Consider the following 17,298-nt stretch of genomic DNA (forward strand, 5'->3'; position numbering starts at 1 on the left):
AACCTTATAGGATATTAAAGAGCCAGATCTTCAAATGCAGTATGTTTTAGACAAATCTTTTCCCTTTCAAGTCCTATCTGCTCCAAATCATCTCCTTTTTGCTTCCCTGTTCCAGTCATTGAGATTCAAAACCTGAAAACTGTCCCTTGAACTAGACAATGCATCATTCCTAAGACAGCATGGTGCTATAGTATCCTAGCTCCAAAAGCTACACGGCTCATTACTCTTGCCTACTTTGTACACTTGAAAAATCCATTTTCCATCTTCTCCATTGGCAAAAGCTAAGACAACATTGAATTTTTAAATTCAACTTTACTAAAACCTGAAAGAAATTAAAGAGAAAATAGGAACAAGTATAAACATTAATAATGGGTTTCCTGCCATTTGGATCATAGAACACCCCCTCCCCCCCCCCTTTTTTTTTTTTAACCATTTGCAGTATCTCTTCATGGCTTCCCAGGAGGTACAGTGGTAAATAATCTGCCTGCCAATACAGGAGATCCAAGAGTCCTGGGTTCGATTCCTGGGTGGGGAAGATCCCCTGGAAGATGAAATGGTAACCCACTCCACTCTTGCCTAGAAAACTGCGTGGACTGTGGAGCCTGGCGGGCTACAGTCCGTGGGGTCTCGGAAGAGTCGGACACGACTTAACGACTGAGCATGCATGCAGTAGTTCTTCAGGTCTTTCCAGGAAGAAGGAGTCGTGCTCCGGCTAGCCAGAAGGCGTCGCCCTCGTGCCCGAGCGGAGGCTCAGGCCAACGGGGCCACGCTCCGCTGCTGCATGCGCAGGCGCAGAAGGCTCTTCCGGCGCCTGGCTGGGATGCAGCTGTTAGGCTACGGGTTGAGGCTGCTCGAAGCTGGATCTGGTTCTCGGGCTGTCACCCGGCTCCCTTTGGGCGACATGCCTAAGAAATGTGGTGCGACGAACAAGGCCAGTGGCAATTCCTGTGGCCGCGGGAGGGTGGGCCGTAGGAATGCTGGTTGAGGAGCGCGGGAGAGAAGCGGGACACGCGGGTGGGTAGAAGCTCCGCTAACCGCTTGTTGTCTCCGAGTCCCAGGCCTCCTTCTCCCCACCCGACTCGGCTGCGCCGCAGGCCACCCGGAGAGGTCGAGCACCTGGGCCGGCGTCTCGCGTGCCTCTCCCCGAGCGGTGACTGCCGCCCCTCCGGCCTTGCTCTCGCACTCCCAGGCTCGCGCTTCGTGTTCCGGCAGCGCGGTGTGGCCTGTACTTCCCTGGGAGGCTGTCGCCAGCGTTCAGTCCCCTTCCCTGCCTCGACTGTCTTCCCACCCCTCCGTCGGGAACCCACTTCCCATTTCCCTTCCACTGTCTCTGCAGGGCCGATTTCGGTTGGTTCCTAAGACTCGGCTCTAAATTTGCTTCCTGCTGGGAGCTTCCCCGGCGTCCCGAGGCCGAACTGCCTCCTCCTTCGCTGCGCGGTGATGCCCCGTGGGTGTGTGGTCGGCGCTCCTAGCACAGTGTACCAGTCCACAGTCCGGGCTCCTTGAGGGCAAGGGCCATGTGTCCTTATTCGTCTTTACTCATCCTTTGCCTCCACACCCCCCTGGTGCGCAGTTTATGTTTGTTGAGTGGAAAGTTCCTAGTACAGCTTCTGACACATAGTTGTCCTTTAAATCAGCTTCCCGGGTGGCTCAGCGGCGACGAGTTCGCCTGCCAGTGCAGGAGACAGAGATCCGATCCCTGGGTCGGGAAGATCCCCTGGAGGAAGAAGTGGCAACCCATTCCAGTATTCTAGCCTGGGAAATCCTATGAACAGAGGAGCCTGGCGGGCTACAGTCCATGGGGTCGGAAAGAGTCAGACACGACTTAGCGGCTAAATAACAATAAGTCCTTTAAATACCACTGTTGTTCTTTTTTTCTCCACCCCTCCCCCCTTATAAACACGTCCAGCCGTGGTTGTTCACAAACGTTTAACTTGTGCTGCTTGAAATACAAAGATAAATAATGAATAGTCGCTGCCCCTGAGGAATGGGAAATGCAAAGGAACCGGCTTTAAGGTTTACCAAGGCAGGGAAAAAACAGTGGAGTTGATGGGGAGGCTTTGTGGAATAATTGATTTGAGCAGTGAAAGATGTTGGAAGACCATTCTAGATGACCAGAAATCCTTGGACATGACTAATCAGCCTAATTTGCCTTGGTTAAGGGTGAAAAGGAATCCTGGCAGGATCAAATGTGTGGGAAAGTGTTTTGTAAACTGTGAAGCTGTAGTGTGGTTGTTCTTGTCGTTTTAGGGTAAAAACCAGAGCAAGGAACCAGAGAGACCACTTCCTCCCTTAGGTCCTGTGACAGTTGATCCTAAAGGCGGTGTCAGCATAGCCATCCATGCCAAACCGGGTTCCAAACAAAATGCTGTGACAGGTATACTTGGACCCTGGGGTAGGGATCTTGTATGAAGGACTCAGTTGTCCCCTGCTCCATCCTTCTTTTGCCTTAGTTTGCTGAAAATTTATCCTGTATGATCAAGTGTATTTTTCACGTCTGCAGTTAGAGGCTCCTCCATTTTTAAACTTTGAATTCTAATTTAAAGGTATAATCTAGTGCTTAAAACTGAATATGTATATATTTAAAGCATACCAAGTTAGATGAAAAACCACTGAACACTGTCTTTTTTTATATTTTATTAGCCAGTATTGTGGTGATCAGTTCAAAATACAAATATTGAATCATTATGTTGTACAGCTGTTATATGTCAATCATACCTCAGATTTAAAAAAGGTATTTTAGAAAGAACTTATACAGAAACGTATGTAGCCTAGATGATTCTTAGTTTGTCCTATTCCAAAAGTAGAAACATTCAGAGAAAGATGTTTAGGTTATTTTTTAATGATCATTGGTCCAAGGAGGGAGAGAACCTGATGATCAACACCTGTGTGAGCTTGTTTTCAGTCCAAGCTATGCAAAATATTTCTAGGCCCAGTTCTTTCATCTGTCAGATGAGATAGTTGGCCTGTTAGAAGCTTTTAAGCTATTTCCTGGACCCCAAAAGTTGCCTTAGGGTTCTCTATGGTGGGCACAGGTGAGGTAAGCAGAGAGGACTCCTGAGAACTGTTGACATTTGCTTTAAATGTCGGAATTTCAGGGGAAATTGAGTGGAGGTAGGGGATTCTGGGTGGGGGAAAATGTTTGAAAAGCATTGATCTGAGTAGTCTTGATTGTCTTTGTCACCCACTAAAGCTCTGTATTCCAATTTTTTTAATATTTTGAAAACAAGACCTCAGAATTGGGGTGCTGGGCCTAGTTTGTGCTTATGGCCATGTTAGTGTAGCTGTGTGTTGGCTGTCCCCTCCTTAGCCAGCATTTTCTAAGTAGTCGCTGTGGACACTGTCTCTACATACTGTTGGAATACCATGTTTCATCAGATATAATTGGCCATCAACTGTAAGGTACACATGGTACTTTATGTACCAGTAAGACAGACAAAATCCACATCAACTAAACGTTTTCTTTCCCATCTAACACCTGAATTTCAAAGATACTAAAATGTGGAAAACTGCATCATAAAATCAGTGACAGGATAGGAGAAGGGTTGTTCTACTGTCTCATTCCTGTGGACTGTGGCCGTGTTTACACAGGCGAGATGAATGAGTATGGAAATGCCTGGGTAACCCCAAATGCAGGACTAGCTCAAGCTCATTTGCAAACTGCTTTGAATATATACTCCTCTCAGAAATGACATGGAGGACTGCAGGCAGGTTGCTCTTTATGAAGGCTGTATTGATGAGGAAGCCTGAACCACTTCGGAAAGCAGTGTTCATTGTCCCTGGATTTCAAAGCATGAATTCAAATTTATTTTTGAATCACAACATCACTTTGTAGCTATGTGACCCTGAACACATTACTTCTCGGTTCCAGTTTCCTCATTTGTAAAATGGAGATGATAAACTATAGGAATAAAGTTATTATTGGTAAAGCCCTTAAAATATGTGTGCCCTTAAACTTGGTGTAAGTGCTATGTAGCTGTTAACTAAATAAATACATTTTAAAAACATCAAGAGAGGCATTTCACTGAGGTGAACCTAATGTGGTGCTGCCACTTCCCTAATGAGGAAACTCTGAACAGCCCTGTACAATCTGTGAGCTACCTCATTCACTCATTTCTCAGTGACTGCTGGGCTAAAGCCCAGCTCCCCTGACTCCTTGCCTGGGGCTCTTCCTATCAGACCAGGCGCAGTTTCCAGCTCCTAATTCCAGATTATTGCCCAGGACTCTGTGGGCCCACCTTGGTCAGCAGGTGAAAACCAATTTTCTTCTCTGGGTTTCTATAAGGGTAGTGGCATGTTTATGTTCCCTTAACTGATGAGCTTCGTCATTCTTCATTCAGCAGTTATTCACTGAATCCCTACTGTATGCCAGACAAATGCAAATGCTTTTACAAAATATCCCCACTTCATGAAGAAAAGGAACTCTATAAGAATCTGTTCTCATTCCAGACGTGACAACCGAGGCTGTGAGTGTAGCCATTGCCGCACCTCCGACAGAGGGAGAGGCTAACGCGGAGCTGTGTCGCTATCTTTCCAAAGTCTTAGAACTCAGGAAGAGTGATGTGGTTTTGGATAAGGTAGGCCTCTCTGTCTCTCAACATCTTTGAGTACTACATCAGTCATTACTTTTAAAACACCAATTTTATTCTTTTCAAAATAATTGAAAAACCAGTTATTTTTAACTCTCGTATACATTTAATCACCAAAAATCTATAATTCTTCCTAGTCCCCTTCCTCCCAAATGCCTTAGTCCTTCTGAGTTCATGCCTGTACCTGCTCTGTCAGATTAAACTTGCTTGTCTCTTCCCTCAACTCATCACCTTAGTAGAAACATCTAAAATGGTTCCTGTTGTTTGTAACCTCCATTAGAGAGTCCATCAAGCACATCTGGTCCAGCATGTCCTCGCTCACTGGGAGACACTCATTAACAAAGTCATTAATCCTTCTGCACTGGAAGGGTCTGCACTAGAGGTGGTGATCAGAATCACCTGAGAATGATTTCTAAGACACGGGTTCCTGGGCATTACCCCAGACTTACTCAAATAGAATCTGCAGGAGCAAGACCCACTCAAGCTTATATTTCTTACAACTCTGCTTGTTTTCCAGTGCTATATTCTGTAGCTCCCATCCAGGATCCAGTGGGCACTGAGTCATTGATTAGTAGGCTTCCCCTAAGCAGGAAGTGGCAACCCACTCCAGTATCCTTGCCTGGAAAATCTCATGGACAGAGGAGCCTGGTGGGCTGCAGTCCATGGGGTTGCAAAGAGTCAGGCACGACTGAGCGACGAACACTAACACCTAAGCATCCATATGATCAGGCCATGCCCCTCCGCATCTCCTCCACAGCAGGTCGTTTCTGATTTTCTGCCAGCGTGCATGCCCTAACATCTGCCTAAAAGCCCTCCCCATGCTTCCATCTGTGCAGCTTCTACCCATCTAGATAAATACCTGCTCAGAATTTACTTTCTTTAAAGGATATTTCTAAACAAATCCTTCTTATAGTTGTCTTAATCGGTTGTGGGATCATAGCACTTGGATATGTGGTCACTTTTTGTTTGGAATTTTTCAGAAATGTGTAACAGTATAGAGAATAGCAATCCTATATTTAGAATTATTTTTAATCAAAGTTTATATTAAATTGCAATATTTGTTTTGGTAATTTAAACAAAAGTATTACTTGAAAACAGAATATTGTACGTCCAGATTCCATACTCATTTTGAAAATGCCTAATTTTTATTACTACAGAATTGATGTGTGAAGGTAAAACCTCTGGGGAATTGTAAAAAGAAAAAGAAAAAAAGTACTGAACCGGAATCTGTCTTTGGATAGACCAGAAATGGCTAGGAGAAAGCAGCACTAAGCTACCAGGAAAACTAGCCCACCTGTGTCAGCCCCACAAGGACACGGTGGCGTATCCTCAGCAACTGAAGTCTGCTGTCACTAATAGCATTCGAAAGTTTAGTGTGTTGTCCTGACACCGATTTTTCCTTTTGGTCCAGGGTAGTAAATCTCGTGAAAAAGTGGTGAAGCTTTTGGCCTCCACACCTCCGGAAGAGATCTTGGAGAAATTGAAAAAGCAAGTTGAAAAGAAATAAAAGCAAGAAATGAAAAGTACGTCCTTGAGAAACTTTTTTTATTGCTAATGATGGAGAGACTGTTAAAATACACTTAAATACACAGAATGTGTAAATATATTTAATAAGAACAGGACTCAAAAAAGAAGTATGAAGATTAAAAGTACTGGACATGGAACTTAGGTTCTCAAATCCCTGATCCCAAACAGCTCGAGACATGTTACTCTGTTTTCACAGAATTACAGAGTACAGAACTGGAAAGGATATTTAGGATGACTTGATTCAGCCCCTTTCATTTTATGATGAGGCTTCTGACTTCAGAAGTTGAGAGTCTTCAGGATCACTTGGTGCAAGATGGCAACTAGAACTTAGATCCTTTGGCTTCTAGCTGAATGCAGTTTATCCTGGTTGTAAATTAAAATGGTAGTATTTCCACAGCAATTACTGGAATTCTGGGGACTGCCTTCTAATCCAGTTTAAAAGTGACAGAGGAAACCTGTCACGCTGCTTCGTAGTGTCACTTTATATTTTAAAATGCTTATGTAAATGGCTTCCCTGGTATCTTAGCTGGTCAAGAATCCACCTACAATGCAGGAGACCCTGGTTCGATTCCTGGGTCAGGAAGATCCACTGGAGAATGGATAGGCTACCCACTCCAGTATTCTTGGGCTTCCCTGGTGGCTCAGCTGGTGAAGAATCCGCCTGCAATGCAGGAGACCTGGGTTCGATCCCTGTGTTGGGAAAACCCTGGAGAAGGGAACAGCTACCCACTCCAGTATTCTGGCCTAGAGAATTCCATGGATTGTGTAGTTCATGGGGTCACAAAGAGTCAAACACGATTGAGCGACTTTCACTTTTATGTAAATGCAGCATTTTTTTGTCTTTTTAAAATGCTGTTGAGCATTTTGTTAAAAAGAAAGAACAAATCAAGACTTGCAATTTAGAGAGTTCCCTGGCAGTCCAGTGGTTAGGACTCAGCACTTTCACTGCCACGGCCCAGGCTCAATCCCTGGTCAGGAAACTCAGATCTCATGAGCGGAACACTATCAAGCAAAGAAAAAAAAAAAGATTTGTAATTTCATGTTAATATTCCTCTTGGATGGTAACTCCAGTCATCAAATCTGTTGTCCTTATGAATCTCCTAAGATCTTCAAAAGAAGACAGAAGATCTGGAAACTATTTTCAATACTTGTGAAAGCCTGTCCTGTCAGAAGTCATATCTATATTGAGGCTTCAAAAACTAATAATAAGTATCTTGTTTTTAAATGTTCAATACAAACTATAGTAATTAAGGTAATCTAAATAATTACTAACTTTGCTGATGGAAGAGTTGATTTGCAGTTGTCTGCTTTGTCTAATAAGTACATGAGAAAAACTTGATAGACAAAAGTTTTTAAAAATATAAAATCCACTAAAAGGACCAATAATAAAAATGATGGATGGTAAAAGAACTGGGAGCCACTTGTCCGGTACAACTTATTTTGTTGAGAGGAACCAAGGACAATCAGTGCAGTGGCTCATCCGAAATCAGAGTAAAGGGCAGAGCACAGGCTGCACTCAGCTCCCTTCACTTATGCCGTCTGCCCCCAGATGTGCTCTGCTTTACGTGGTCTTGGCTTCAGAATCCTTTCTGTTCTTTTTCAACACTATTCTGGTGTGTGCGTTACAGGCGTTTTTTTACTTGTGGTCTTTACATGAATCCTTGTTTGTTAGGATGCTTTCCCTGATAAGTAACAGAAACCTAACTCATCTGGCTTAAGCAGTGAAGGGATTTATTAGCTCACATACCTGAAAAGTCTCAGAGGCAGGGTTTACTTAGGGGTTGGTTTGACTCATCAACAGTTCAGTGATGTCATAAAGGACCCACCTACTTTCCTTCCTGACTTACTTCAGCAGTGCCAGCTTTACCCTCAGGCCCACTTCCTTCTTGGAGGCAAAAAGGCAGCAGTTTTGGGCTTCTCATCCACCTATCCAGTTGGAAAAAGGGCCTCTCATAAGAGCTTTGGTATTTCTTTTCCAAAAGCTCTCCATCAGCTTCTCCTTGTATCTTAGCCCAGATCAGGCCACACGAAGTTTCTAAACCAGCCCCTATTGTCAGAGAATGCCAGGTTGTAACACAAGGTGCCTAAACCAGTGACTAATGAGGAGCGTTACTCTCACTGTTTTACACTAATCAAGGTCTGTCCTAGAGCTGGAGATGGGCTCAGCCGAAACAGAAACAGGAGAGAGCAGAGAAGGGGAAGTACTTGAATGCAAATTAGGAAAAGTTACAGAAATAGGAGTCTGGATAGGAGTAACAGATATCTACCAGAATCATCTATTTAAATAGCCATATTTTAACATAGGAATGTTTTTGCCTAGTCACTTTTTTTGAGAAACGCACCGTATCTTTTGAAAAAAGAACATCCAGTCATCAAAAGCGGTTGCCAGAGGTAGTAACTGGTCCAGGAGCTGTATCTGGGGACATGATTTCCCTTTCTTCCTCAGCGAACAAGGTTGCCTTTTAGCAGTCTGTGCTCTCCTGACCTGCACAGGGCTGTTCCCCATTAATAACAATCACAGCTAAGGCCTGGGTATCTTGACCTGATGTGAAAGTGTAGTTAATGCAGCTTTCTTCAGCTGGACCCTGTTCTGCCTTCAAGAACATTAAGACAGGCCCAGTGACCTAGGACAAGGATACAAAACCCCCACCCCTATAACATGTGTCAGATAATATGATTATAGCTCTGCCTTCCCCCCATTAAATTTAAGTGACTGCTGTGTTTCTTGTCCTATCTGTTGTCCTGAGGGTCCAGCCTTTCAGGCAGCCCATAAACAAGGTCTGAAAGATACTTATCCAACTCTGGTGATCATATCATGGTGGTGGTCTAGCAGTGCATATGTAATCTATCATCTTCACTTTAATACATGATAATTACTCTTGCAAAAATGATTTAATTAAGAATAGTAAATTAATGACTTCAGTGCCTGCTGCTTGCCAGACACTGCTAGGTGCTTTGACTACACTACACTGACCAAATTGGAGGCAGAAACAGGGAGCTTGAACTCCCGATGGCCGTGAGCTCCTCCTCACTAGTTTGCCAGCTGGGGGATGGAGAGAACCAGAGCATGCGGGTGGCACCTTTACAGTGCTTAAAATTCCAAACAGCTAAAGACTCACTAAAGAGCCTCTTGATGAAGGTGAAAGAGGAGAGTGAAAAAGTTGGCTTAAAGCTCAACATTCAGAAAACTAAGATCATGGCATCTGGTCCCATCACTTCATGGAAAATAGATGGGGAAACAGTGGCTAACTTTATTTTGGGGGGCTCCAAAATCACTGCAGATGGTGATTACAACCATGAAATTAAAAAACAGTTACTCCTTGGAAGGGAGACTATGATCAACCTAGACAGCATATTAAAAGGCAGAGACATTACTTTGTCAACAAAGGTGGCTGTCTAGGCAAGGCTATGGTTTTTCCAGTGGTCATGTATGGATGTGAGAGTTGGACTATAAAGAGGGCTGAGCACTGAAGAATTGATGCTTTTAAACTGTGGTGTTGGAGAAGACTTGAGAGTCCCTTGGACTGCAAGGAAATCCAACCAGTCCATCCTAAGGGAAATTGGTCCTGGGGGTTCATTGGAAGGACTGATGTTAAAGCTGAAACTCCTGTATTTTGGCCACCTCATGCAAAGAGCTGACTAATTTGAAAAGACCCTGATGTTGGGAAAGATTGAAGGCAGGAGGAAAAGGGGATGACAGAGGATGAGATGGTTAGATGGCATCACTGACTCAATGGACATGAGTTTGGGTAAACTCCAGGAGTTGGTGATGGACAGGGAGGCCTGGAGTGCTGCGGTTCATGGGGTTGCAAAGAGACGGACACAACTGAACAACTGAACTGAAAGACTCACTTTAGGAGGCAGTACTTTTCTGGGCTTCAGGCCACCAGCATCCCTCTCTTACATTCTGGACATTCAGTTAAGTAGTTCCTTAACCATAAAGTAGAACAGAAATGTTAGAACCCATCATGGGCCCCTACTTCAGACTTTCTTAATGCCTGTGACTAGAGACAAAGTTTATAAGGCTAGATTTTCAGTTTACATCCAAAAGGTGGCACCATAACGCAACAGCAGAAACCCACACACAGTTTAAAGAAGGGAATAGATTGTCAATTCCTTCTGAAATGAGTTAGGAATCCCTTTCTGTTGTGCCCGACTACCAATATCAGAATCTCTGGTCCTTCTTGTCTGGTCTCCTCAGAGACATTCTTTAGACTTAATCCCCTCACATTCTGGGTTTAGCACAGACCAGAGTGTGGCATTATTAACCAGGGCCAGCTGAGTACTCGAGAGTGTGGGTCAGCGCTTTGGTGGAGCCAGCAAGGTCCCAAGTGCCTCCCTTAATTTTGCAGCTTTCAGATATCCCATCTAGTCACTGTCTTTGAAAACAGAATTGGGCTGAACAACTGACAAGGAATTAAAAGGATGCCAGTTTATTAACTGGAGTGAAGAACACACCTGCCAAATAGAGTGTGTAGTGGGATCCTCTAGTGACTACCTTGTCCCTCTGGGAAATCTCTTCAGAGCCTTAGGTTTCCCCAGACATACCTGAGGAATTGGAGCACCGTGGAGGATAAGGGAGCAAGTCAAGTCCACAGAACCCCAAGCCTTTAGTCCGATTATAGAACTGTGATGCCAGGACAGTTGCTGCTAGTCACATGTGGATCCTGAGCACCTGAAATGTGGCTAATAAAATCTAAAAAGCATCACAGAAATAAAGGTCCTATTGAAAACAACACAACAGAAAAGAGGCTGAAAATATGACATGGAGTTTAGAGGGCAGGATAAAAGTGAGCAAAGAAAGGAAAATGACAGATCCAGAAGTCAGACACAGGAAAACCAACACATAGCAGGAGGAGAGAACCAAAGAAATGGAACAAAGATTTGAAGATACAATCAAAATATTGGAGAAATAAGATTATTTTACAGAACGAAGGTGTCCCAGGTGAAATATGACAGTGATCAGCAATGAAACACAACCCAGTAAAGTTTTCTGAAGGTACAACAGCCTGTGGCCATCTAGATAAAAAGTTGAAGTCACAGGGAGGAAAAGAGAAAACATACCTGCAAACTCACATGTTGCTGATGGGAATGTAAATTTCTGCACTTCTTTAGGAAATGCAGTATTTATTAAAATGAAGTAATACAGGTTTTTTAACCCAACAGTTCTATTTTTGAGACCACCCCAAGAGAACACACAAGAGCGTCCGAAGATATATGGATAAAAGCAACATGGCATAGTAGAGGCAAAAAAGGAAACCGAAGTGTCTACCTATTGGAGAATGGTCATATAATCAATGGTATATCCATACCATACCATGTCATGTTATTAAAATTAAGTCATTAATTTTTAATCTATGGCTACTTACCTGGAGTGATGCCTGTTATAATCTGTTGTATGAACAAAGAATTATACACACGTGTGGATTTATATATATATAACCTCAGTTTAATGAAGGAAAAACACATAGGCCAAGTTTATATAAATTTGTGTGGGCCTGGTAAAAGAGACAGAAGCATTCACAACAGGGCAGAATCACTGGTTAGGTGCAGATTATTCATTTGTCCAGTTTTACTTTTTAAAGTATTATTTTGTATACACACAAAACATATTAGTGAAGGAAACTTTAAAAAGAGAAACACTAAAAAAGCTTTGGACTTTAGCAGTTAGAGCAGTTTTATTTACCTCTTTCAGACAAAGAGGCAGGAGATCCTTTAGTGAGTTAAAAGCACAGTATAAAAAAACCATGAGATCATCATCACATCGTCCCCTGAAGGCATCTCAGGAGAAGTCACTGAAACCCAGAGAAAACCTAACTGGTAATTAATACATGGGGCTCTCCATACCCCCTGGGGCCAGGAGTGAAAACAACTGAATTAGCCCATGAGTACACAGAGACACTGGAGATCTGTGAGCTGCACTTTTTGTAATCACGTCGGCCCAGAGGTACCCACTCTACTTCTGGAAGCACAAACCTGATGCTGACTGGGCACTGAGTCTGTGCCCCACCCACTGATGTTTACTTTGCACAGTGCTTTCACTTAATCCTTCAAGGGGGTGATCCAATCACTTATGAGCAATTTTGATGAGGAACAACTTGTCTTCATTAACCTCCTCCCATGCCATCCCATAAATCTTAAAATCTGAGGGGTGTTATCCACAGCTCATCCCATTTTCCAGTCTGACAGCATTGATTACGAACTACTCAGATAAGCATGTGTCTCTGGCACATGCAGGCCTCAGCAGTGTTACCAGCTGCTGAGGTCACTTCCTCTTCAACCCTGGTATATTCTCAGCAGTCCTACTGACTGAGACCCATGCAGCCAGCATGGCCCTCCCCTGCCATCTCCACAGCTCATGGGATCTCTGCTACCATCCCTATTTTCCCCAAGAGCTGGTCCCAGTAAAAGTGTCAGACTAGAAGGTTACCTTACAGCTGAATGGTATAGTCTACCATCAATTCTTCAGCGACTGTGCAACCCCATAGACAGCAGCCCACCAGGCTCCCCCATCCCTGGGATTCTCCAGTCAAGAACAGGCCCCAAAATAATTTGATGTAGCAAGACCCAGGAAAATATGTTTAGCTATTACAGCATGTCAAACCGAATAGGTCTGAATTCTTAAGTATTAATCTAAAAATTAATATCATTAATTTCTACAGATGTCAAGAATATTTACTACTGTTGGTCTTAATTCAATCTAAGTTCAAAACTGGAAAATTTTTTAAAGCATATCTAAGTTTATAAATCTAAACAGAGGAAACATTCTCTGAGTGACCTATATAATTAGATTTTTCACACAGAATAAACCAAAGCCTAATGTATTTCAAAGTTCCCATTTATATATATTATTTATCAAATATAATATGTATTTAATATGTATTTTATTGGGCTCCAAAATCACTGCAGATGGTGACTGCAGCCATGAAATTAAAAGATGCTTACTCCTTAGGAGAAAAGCTATGACAAACCTAGAGAGCGTATTAAAAAGCAGAGACATCACTTTGCAGACAAAGGTCCGTCTTGTCAAAGCTCTGGTTTTTCCAGTAGTCATCTATGGATGTGAGAGGTGGACCATAAAGAAAGCTGAGTGCTGAAGAATTGATGCTTTTGAACTATTGTGCTGGAGAAGACTCTTGACAGTCCCTTCGACTGCAAGGAGATCAAAGCAGTCAATCCTAAAGGAAATCCTGAATATTCATTGGAAGGACTGATGCTGAAGCCCCAATACTTTGGCCACCTGATGCAAAGAACTGACTCCTTAGAAAAGACCCTGATGCTGGGAAAGATTAAAGGCAGGAGGAGATGGGGACAATAGAGGATGAGATGGTTGGATGGCATCACCAAGTTGATGGACATGAGTTTGAGCAAGCTCCAGGAGTGGGTGTTAGAGAAGCCTGGCATGCAGCAGTCCATGGGGTTACACAGTCAGACACGACTGAGTGATTGAACTGATATCAAATAAGCTTCTTTGGTTAAAACACAGGACAGTGAAAGAAAAAACCCAAAGAAACTTTTCAGTGAATTTATATATATATAAAATATATATATATATATATAATACGTCAATTTATCTACCATTACCAGAGTCAATGCTTTCACACATAGCATTTCCAGCTAACTAAAGTTTTCTAACAAGCCACCTCAAACTGGGAGTATTTATTTCCTAACAAGAACAAAAATTCCCTTTCACTACAAACAGGAGTGCTAATTAAAAGAAGTGAAAGGTCCAGAGCATAGATTTCAATACATAGCGAAATCTGTGTTTGAATTGACTGAATCAAACAGAATACAAAGTCTAGGGAATTTTTTAAGGTGTTAAAAACTATTCAGAAACAAAGGGTAGTGCTTTCAATAGAGTTCAAAATTAGTGATATCAGTAATCTTCCGGGTAAAAGATCATTTCCTTCCTTTTTGGGATTCTAAACTTAAAACTGACATTTCATTACCCTTAACTGTCATAAAGTTTTATATTTGCTTTAGGGGAATAAAATACAAAGGGAACATTACATCCTTGTCTGTTGAGCATTATGTTATAAGGAATGCAGCTTTGGAAACCAAAACTATGCTGGGAATCTTACTGGCTTTCTTATATGGTTTCAAGAACCTAGAAACTATTCTTAGAGCAGTAACCCACGGTTATTATACTCTGGCTGTGCTTAGTTGCTCAGTCGTGTCTGACTCTTTGTGACCCCATGGACTATAGCCTGCCAGGCTTCTCTGTCCATGGGATTTCCTAGGCAAGAATACTGGAATGGGTTGCCATTTCCTCCTCCAGGGCAAATCCTTCTAGCACTCAAGAAAAAAAAAATTTTTTTTCCTGTCTTAAATCTCTAGTAAACTGATCTCAAAGGATACTAATTTGATGTGTTCCATAATCAACATTGTAAAGCCAGTGTCAATTTCCAAACAGCAAATGCCAGTAATTTTGGTTCCACTTTGATATAAACTTTCTTTCTTATTTTTGGCCACACCGTGGGATCTCAGTTCCCTAACCAGGGACTGCACCCAAGCCATTTACCTAGTCCTAACCACTGGATTGCCAGGGAATTCCTGTCTTCCATATTTGAAGCATTTATTTTCTGAAGGATACAATGTTTTGTTCTTTTGCTAATCTGTATAATAATACATCTAAGGAAACAATCACACATCTTTGGTTCTCAATCTGCCTACCTCATATGGGATTCCCTTGTAGTTTAGTTAGTAAAGAATCCACCTATAATGCAGGAGCAAAGGGTTCAATTCCTGGGTGGGAAAGAACCCCTGGAGAGGGAAATGGCAACATACTCCAGTATTCTTGCCTGGAGAATCCCATGAACAGAGAAGCCTGGTGGGCTACAGTCCACGGGGTTGCAAGAGTCAAACACAACTTAGCGACTAAACCACTACCACATCCTTTATATCAATACTATGGTTTCAGTTCAGTTCAGTCGCTCAGTCGTGTCCGACTCTTTGCGACCCCATGAATTGCAGCACACCAGGCCTTCCTGTCCATCACCAACTCCCAGAGTTCACTCAAACTCATGTCCATCGAGTCAATGATGCCATCCAGCCATCTCATCCTCTGTCGTCTCCTTCTCCTCCTGCCCCCAATCCCTCCCAGCATCAGGGTCTTTTCCAAGGAATCAACTCTTCGCATGAAGTGGCCAAAGTATTGGAGTTTCAGCTTTAGCATCAGTCCTTCCAATGAACACCCAGGACTGATCTCCTTTAGAATGAACTGGTTAGATCTCCTTGCAGTCCAAGGGACTCTCAAGAGTCTTCTCCAACACCACACTTCAAAAGCATCAATTCTTAGCTGCTCGGCTTTCTTCACGGTCCAACTCACATCCATACATGACCAAAACCATAGCCTTGACTAGATGGACCTTTGTTGGCAAAGTAATGTCTCTGCTTTTTAATATGCTATCTAGGTGGGTCATAACTTTTCTTCCAAGGAGTAAGTGTCTTTTAATTTCATGCTTTACAGTTTATCAAATCCTTCCCTCTCACTGATTAAACAAATACTTAGGCAGCACCAATTATATACAACTGAGGTTTTAATGGTCACGGGCTTTCATTTCCATTCTCAAGCTCTTATATGTCCGGTCACTTGTTTTTATGATAACCCTGTGAGAGCGACAAGCATATCCCCATTTTTGCAGGTGAACAAATAAGCTCAAAGTTTAAGTGCTTGCTTTTCTCAAGATCGGATACCTTCTAAGACAAACTTGGAGCCAAGATTCCTTACGACTTAGTCTATATGCTATTACAAGAGACTACCTATTTGAGATGAATTTCACTTGACACTTATTTTTTTTCTTCTCCCCTTTTCAATGATCCTTAAGTTGCTTTGATGTTCTTTTCTGTCTCTCCCACATGAAGCAGAAACCATGTCTTTTATTTTTTCCTGATTTTAAATACACAGGGAGCAGTCTGATATAACCACTATTTACCAAAAAAAAAAAAAAACCACCACCACATAAATTACCCATGCTGAATGCAGAAATAACCCATGTTAAAGGAGGACTCATCATATTTCCAAGAAGAGTTGATACTCAGACCATATATTCCCTATTGTATCACTGTGAAAATATTTAAGTACTGTTGGAAAACACTTTTCTTCTGAGCTTTCTGAGAGGCATCCTCCCTGGTCCCTTGGATCCAAAGATCTGCTGCTGCTAAGTCACTTCAGTCACGTCCGACTCTGTGCAACCCCATAGATGGCAGCCCACCAGGCTCCCCCGTCCCTGGGATTCTCCAGGCAAGAACACTGGAGTGGGTTGCCATTTCCTTCTCCAATGCATGCAAGTGAAAAGTGAAAGTGAAGTCGCTCAGTCGTGTCCGACCCTCAGCAACCCCATGGACTGCAGCTTTCCAGGATCCTCCATCCATGGGATTTTCCAGGCAAGAGTACTGGAGTGGGTGTCATTGCCTTCTCCGATCCAGAGATCTAACTAGTGTCAATAGCTGGCACAGCAGACAGCCCCCAGGATCCTGCTCCAGAGGTGTGGCCCAACAGGTCAGTGGCTGTGCTTTATCAGTTGATAAAGCAGGTATTTTTAATAACCCATCTGCTTTTGAGTTCCCTGGTGGCTCAGATGGTAAAAAATCTGCCTGCAATGTGAGAGACCCAGGTTTGATCCTTGGGTCAGGAAGATCCCCTGGAGAAGGGAATGGCTACCCACTCTAGAATTCTTGCCTGGAGAATTCCTTGGATGGAGGTGGCTGGCAGATTGTGACCCACGGGGTGACAAAGAGTTGGACACAACTGAGTGACTAACACTTTCACACTTCACTTTCATACCTGCTTTCAGAAAGGATCTTGGGATATAGCCAAGCCATTCTTAACTCTCTGGGCTAAGTACTCTGTAGTATAAAGACTTATCTTAGTATACCGGCACTGGCTTGTTTCCTACTGATGTAATGAAGAGGGGTATGGGGAAAACCCTTATCTTATTGTTAACATTTTATTTATAGCTGAGTGTGAGTACTTGGTTTATCAAATCCTTTCTAATAAAACAGTTACCTGAAAGGATGGCTTTGCAGGAAGTATGTGTGGAGAAGAGAGTTAGATCCAGAGCATATAGGAGAAGCGTATCTGGAGATGTCAACCTCTAGAGCAGATTGCTAAGAAAGAAGGCAGCAAAAGGCAGATTCAGAAAGTTGGCTTTTAATATCTTTGACCTATCATGAAACTTGT

The 17,298-nt window shown here is 42.8% G+C and overlaps 1 protein-coding gene across 2 annotated transcripts; it reads left to right on the forward strand.

Moving 5' to 3' along the window:
- The first annotated feature begins 766 nt into the window (after positions 1 to 766).
- Positions 767 to 6,115, forward strand: C20H15orf40 (chromosome 20 C15orf40 homolog). Of its 2 annotated transcripts, none has more exons than XM_006075615.4 (4): positions 767 to 931; positions 2,251 to 2,377; positions 4,450 to 4,577; positions 6,001 to 6,115. In XM_006075615.4, the coding sequence occupies exons 1-4, from the start codon at positions 782 to 784 to the stop codon at positions 6,094 to 6,096; spliced, it is 501 nt and encodes a 166-aa protein (XP_006075677.3). In that variant the 5' UTR covers positions 767 to 781; the 3' UTR covers positions 6,097 to 6,115. The 2 variants fall into 2 exon arrangements, with proteins under 2 accessions (XP_006075677.3, XP_025127549.2); XM_025271764.3 differs by having other exon boundaries at positions 5,747 to 6,038.
- The last annotated feature ends 11,183 nt before the right edge of the window (positions 6,116 to 17,298 follow it).

This window comes from Bubalus bubalis, chromosome 20 (assembly GCF_019923935.1).
Source record: "Bubalus bubalis isolate 160015118507 breed Murrah chromosome 20, NDDB_SH_1, whole genome shotgun sequence".
In the NCBI taxonomy this organism is placed as follows: Eukaryota; Metazoa; Chordata; class Mammalia; order Artiodactyla; family Bovidae; genus Bubalus; species Bubalus bubalis.

Coding starts and splice junctions, on each gene's coding strand:
- C20H15orf40 (XM_006075615.4), top strand. CDS start 782: ATGCGCAGGCGCAGAAGGCTCTTCCGGCGCCTGGCTGGGATGCAGCTG. Junction 932..2,250: donor AATGTGGTGCGACGAACAAG/GCCAGTGGCAAT, acceptor TTGTCGTTTTAG/GGTAAAAACCAGAGCAAGGA. Junction 4,578..6,000: donor GTGATGTGGTTTTGGATAAG/GTAGGCCTCTCT, acceptor CTTTTGGTCCAG/GGTAGTAAATCTCGTGAAAA.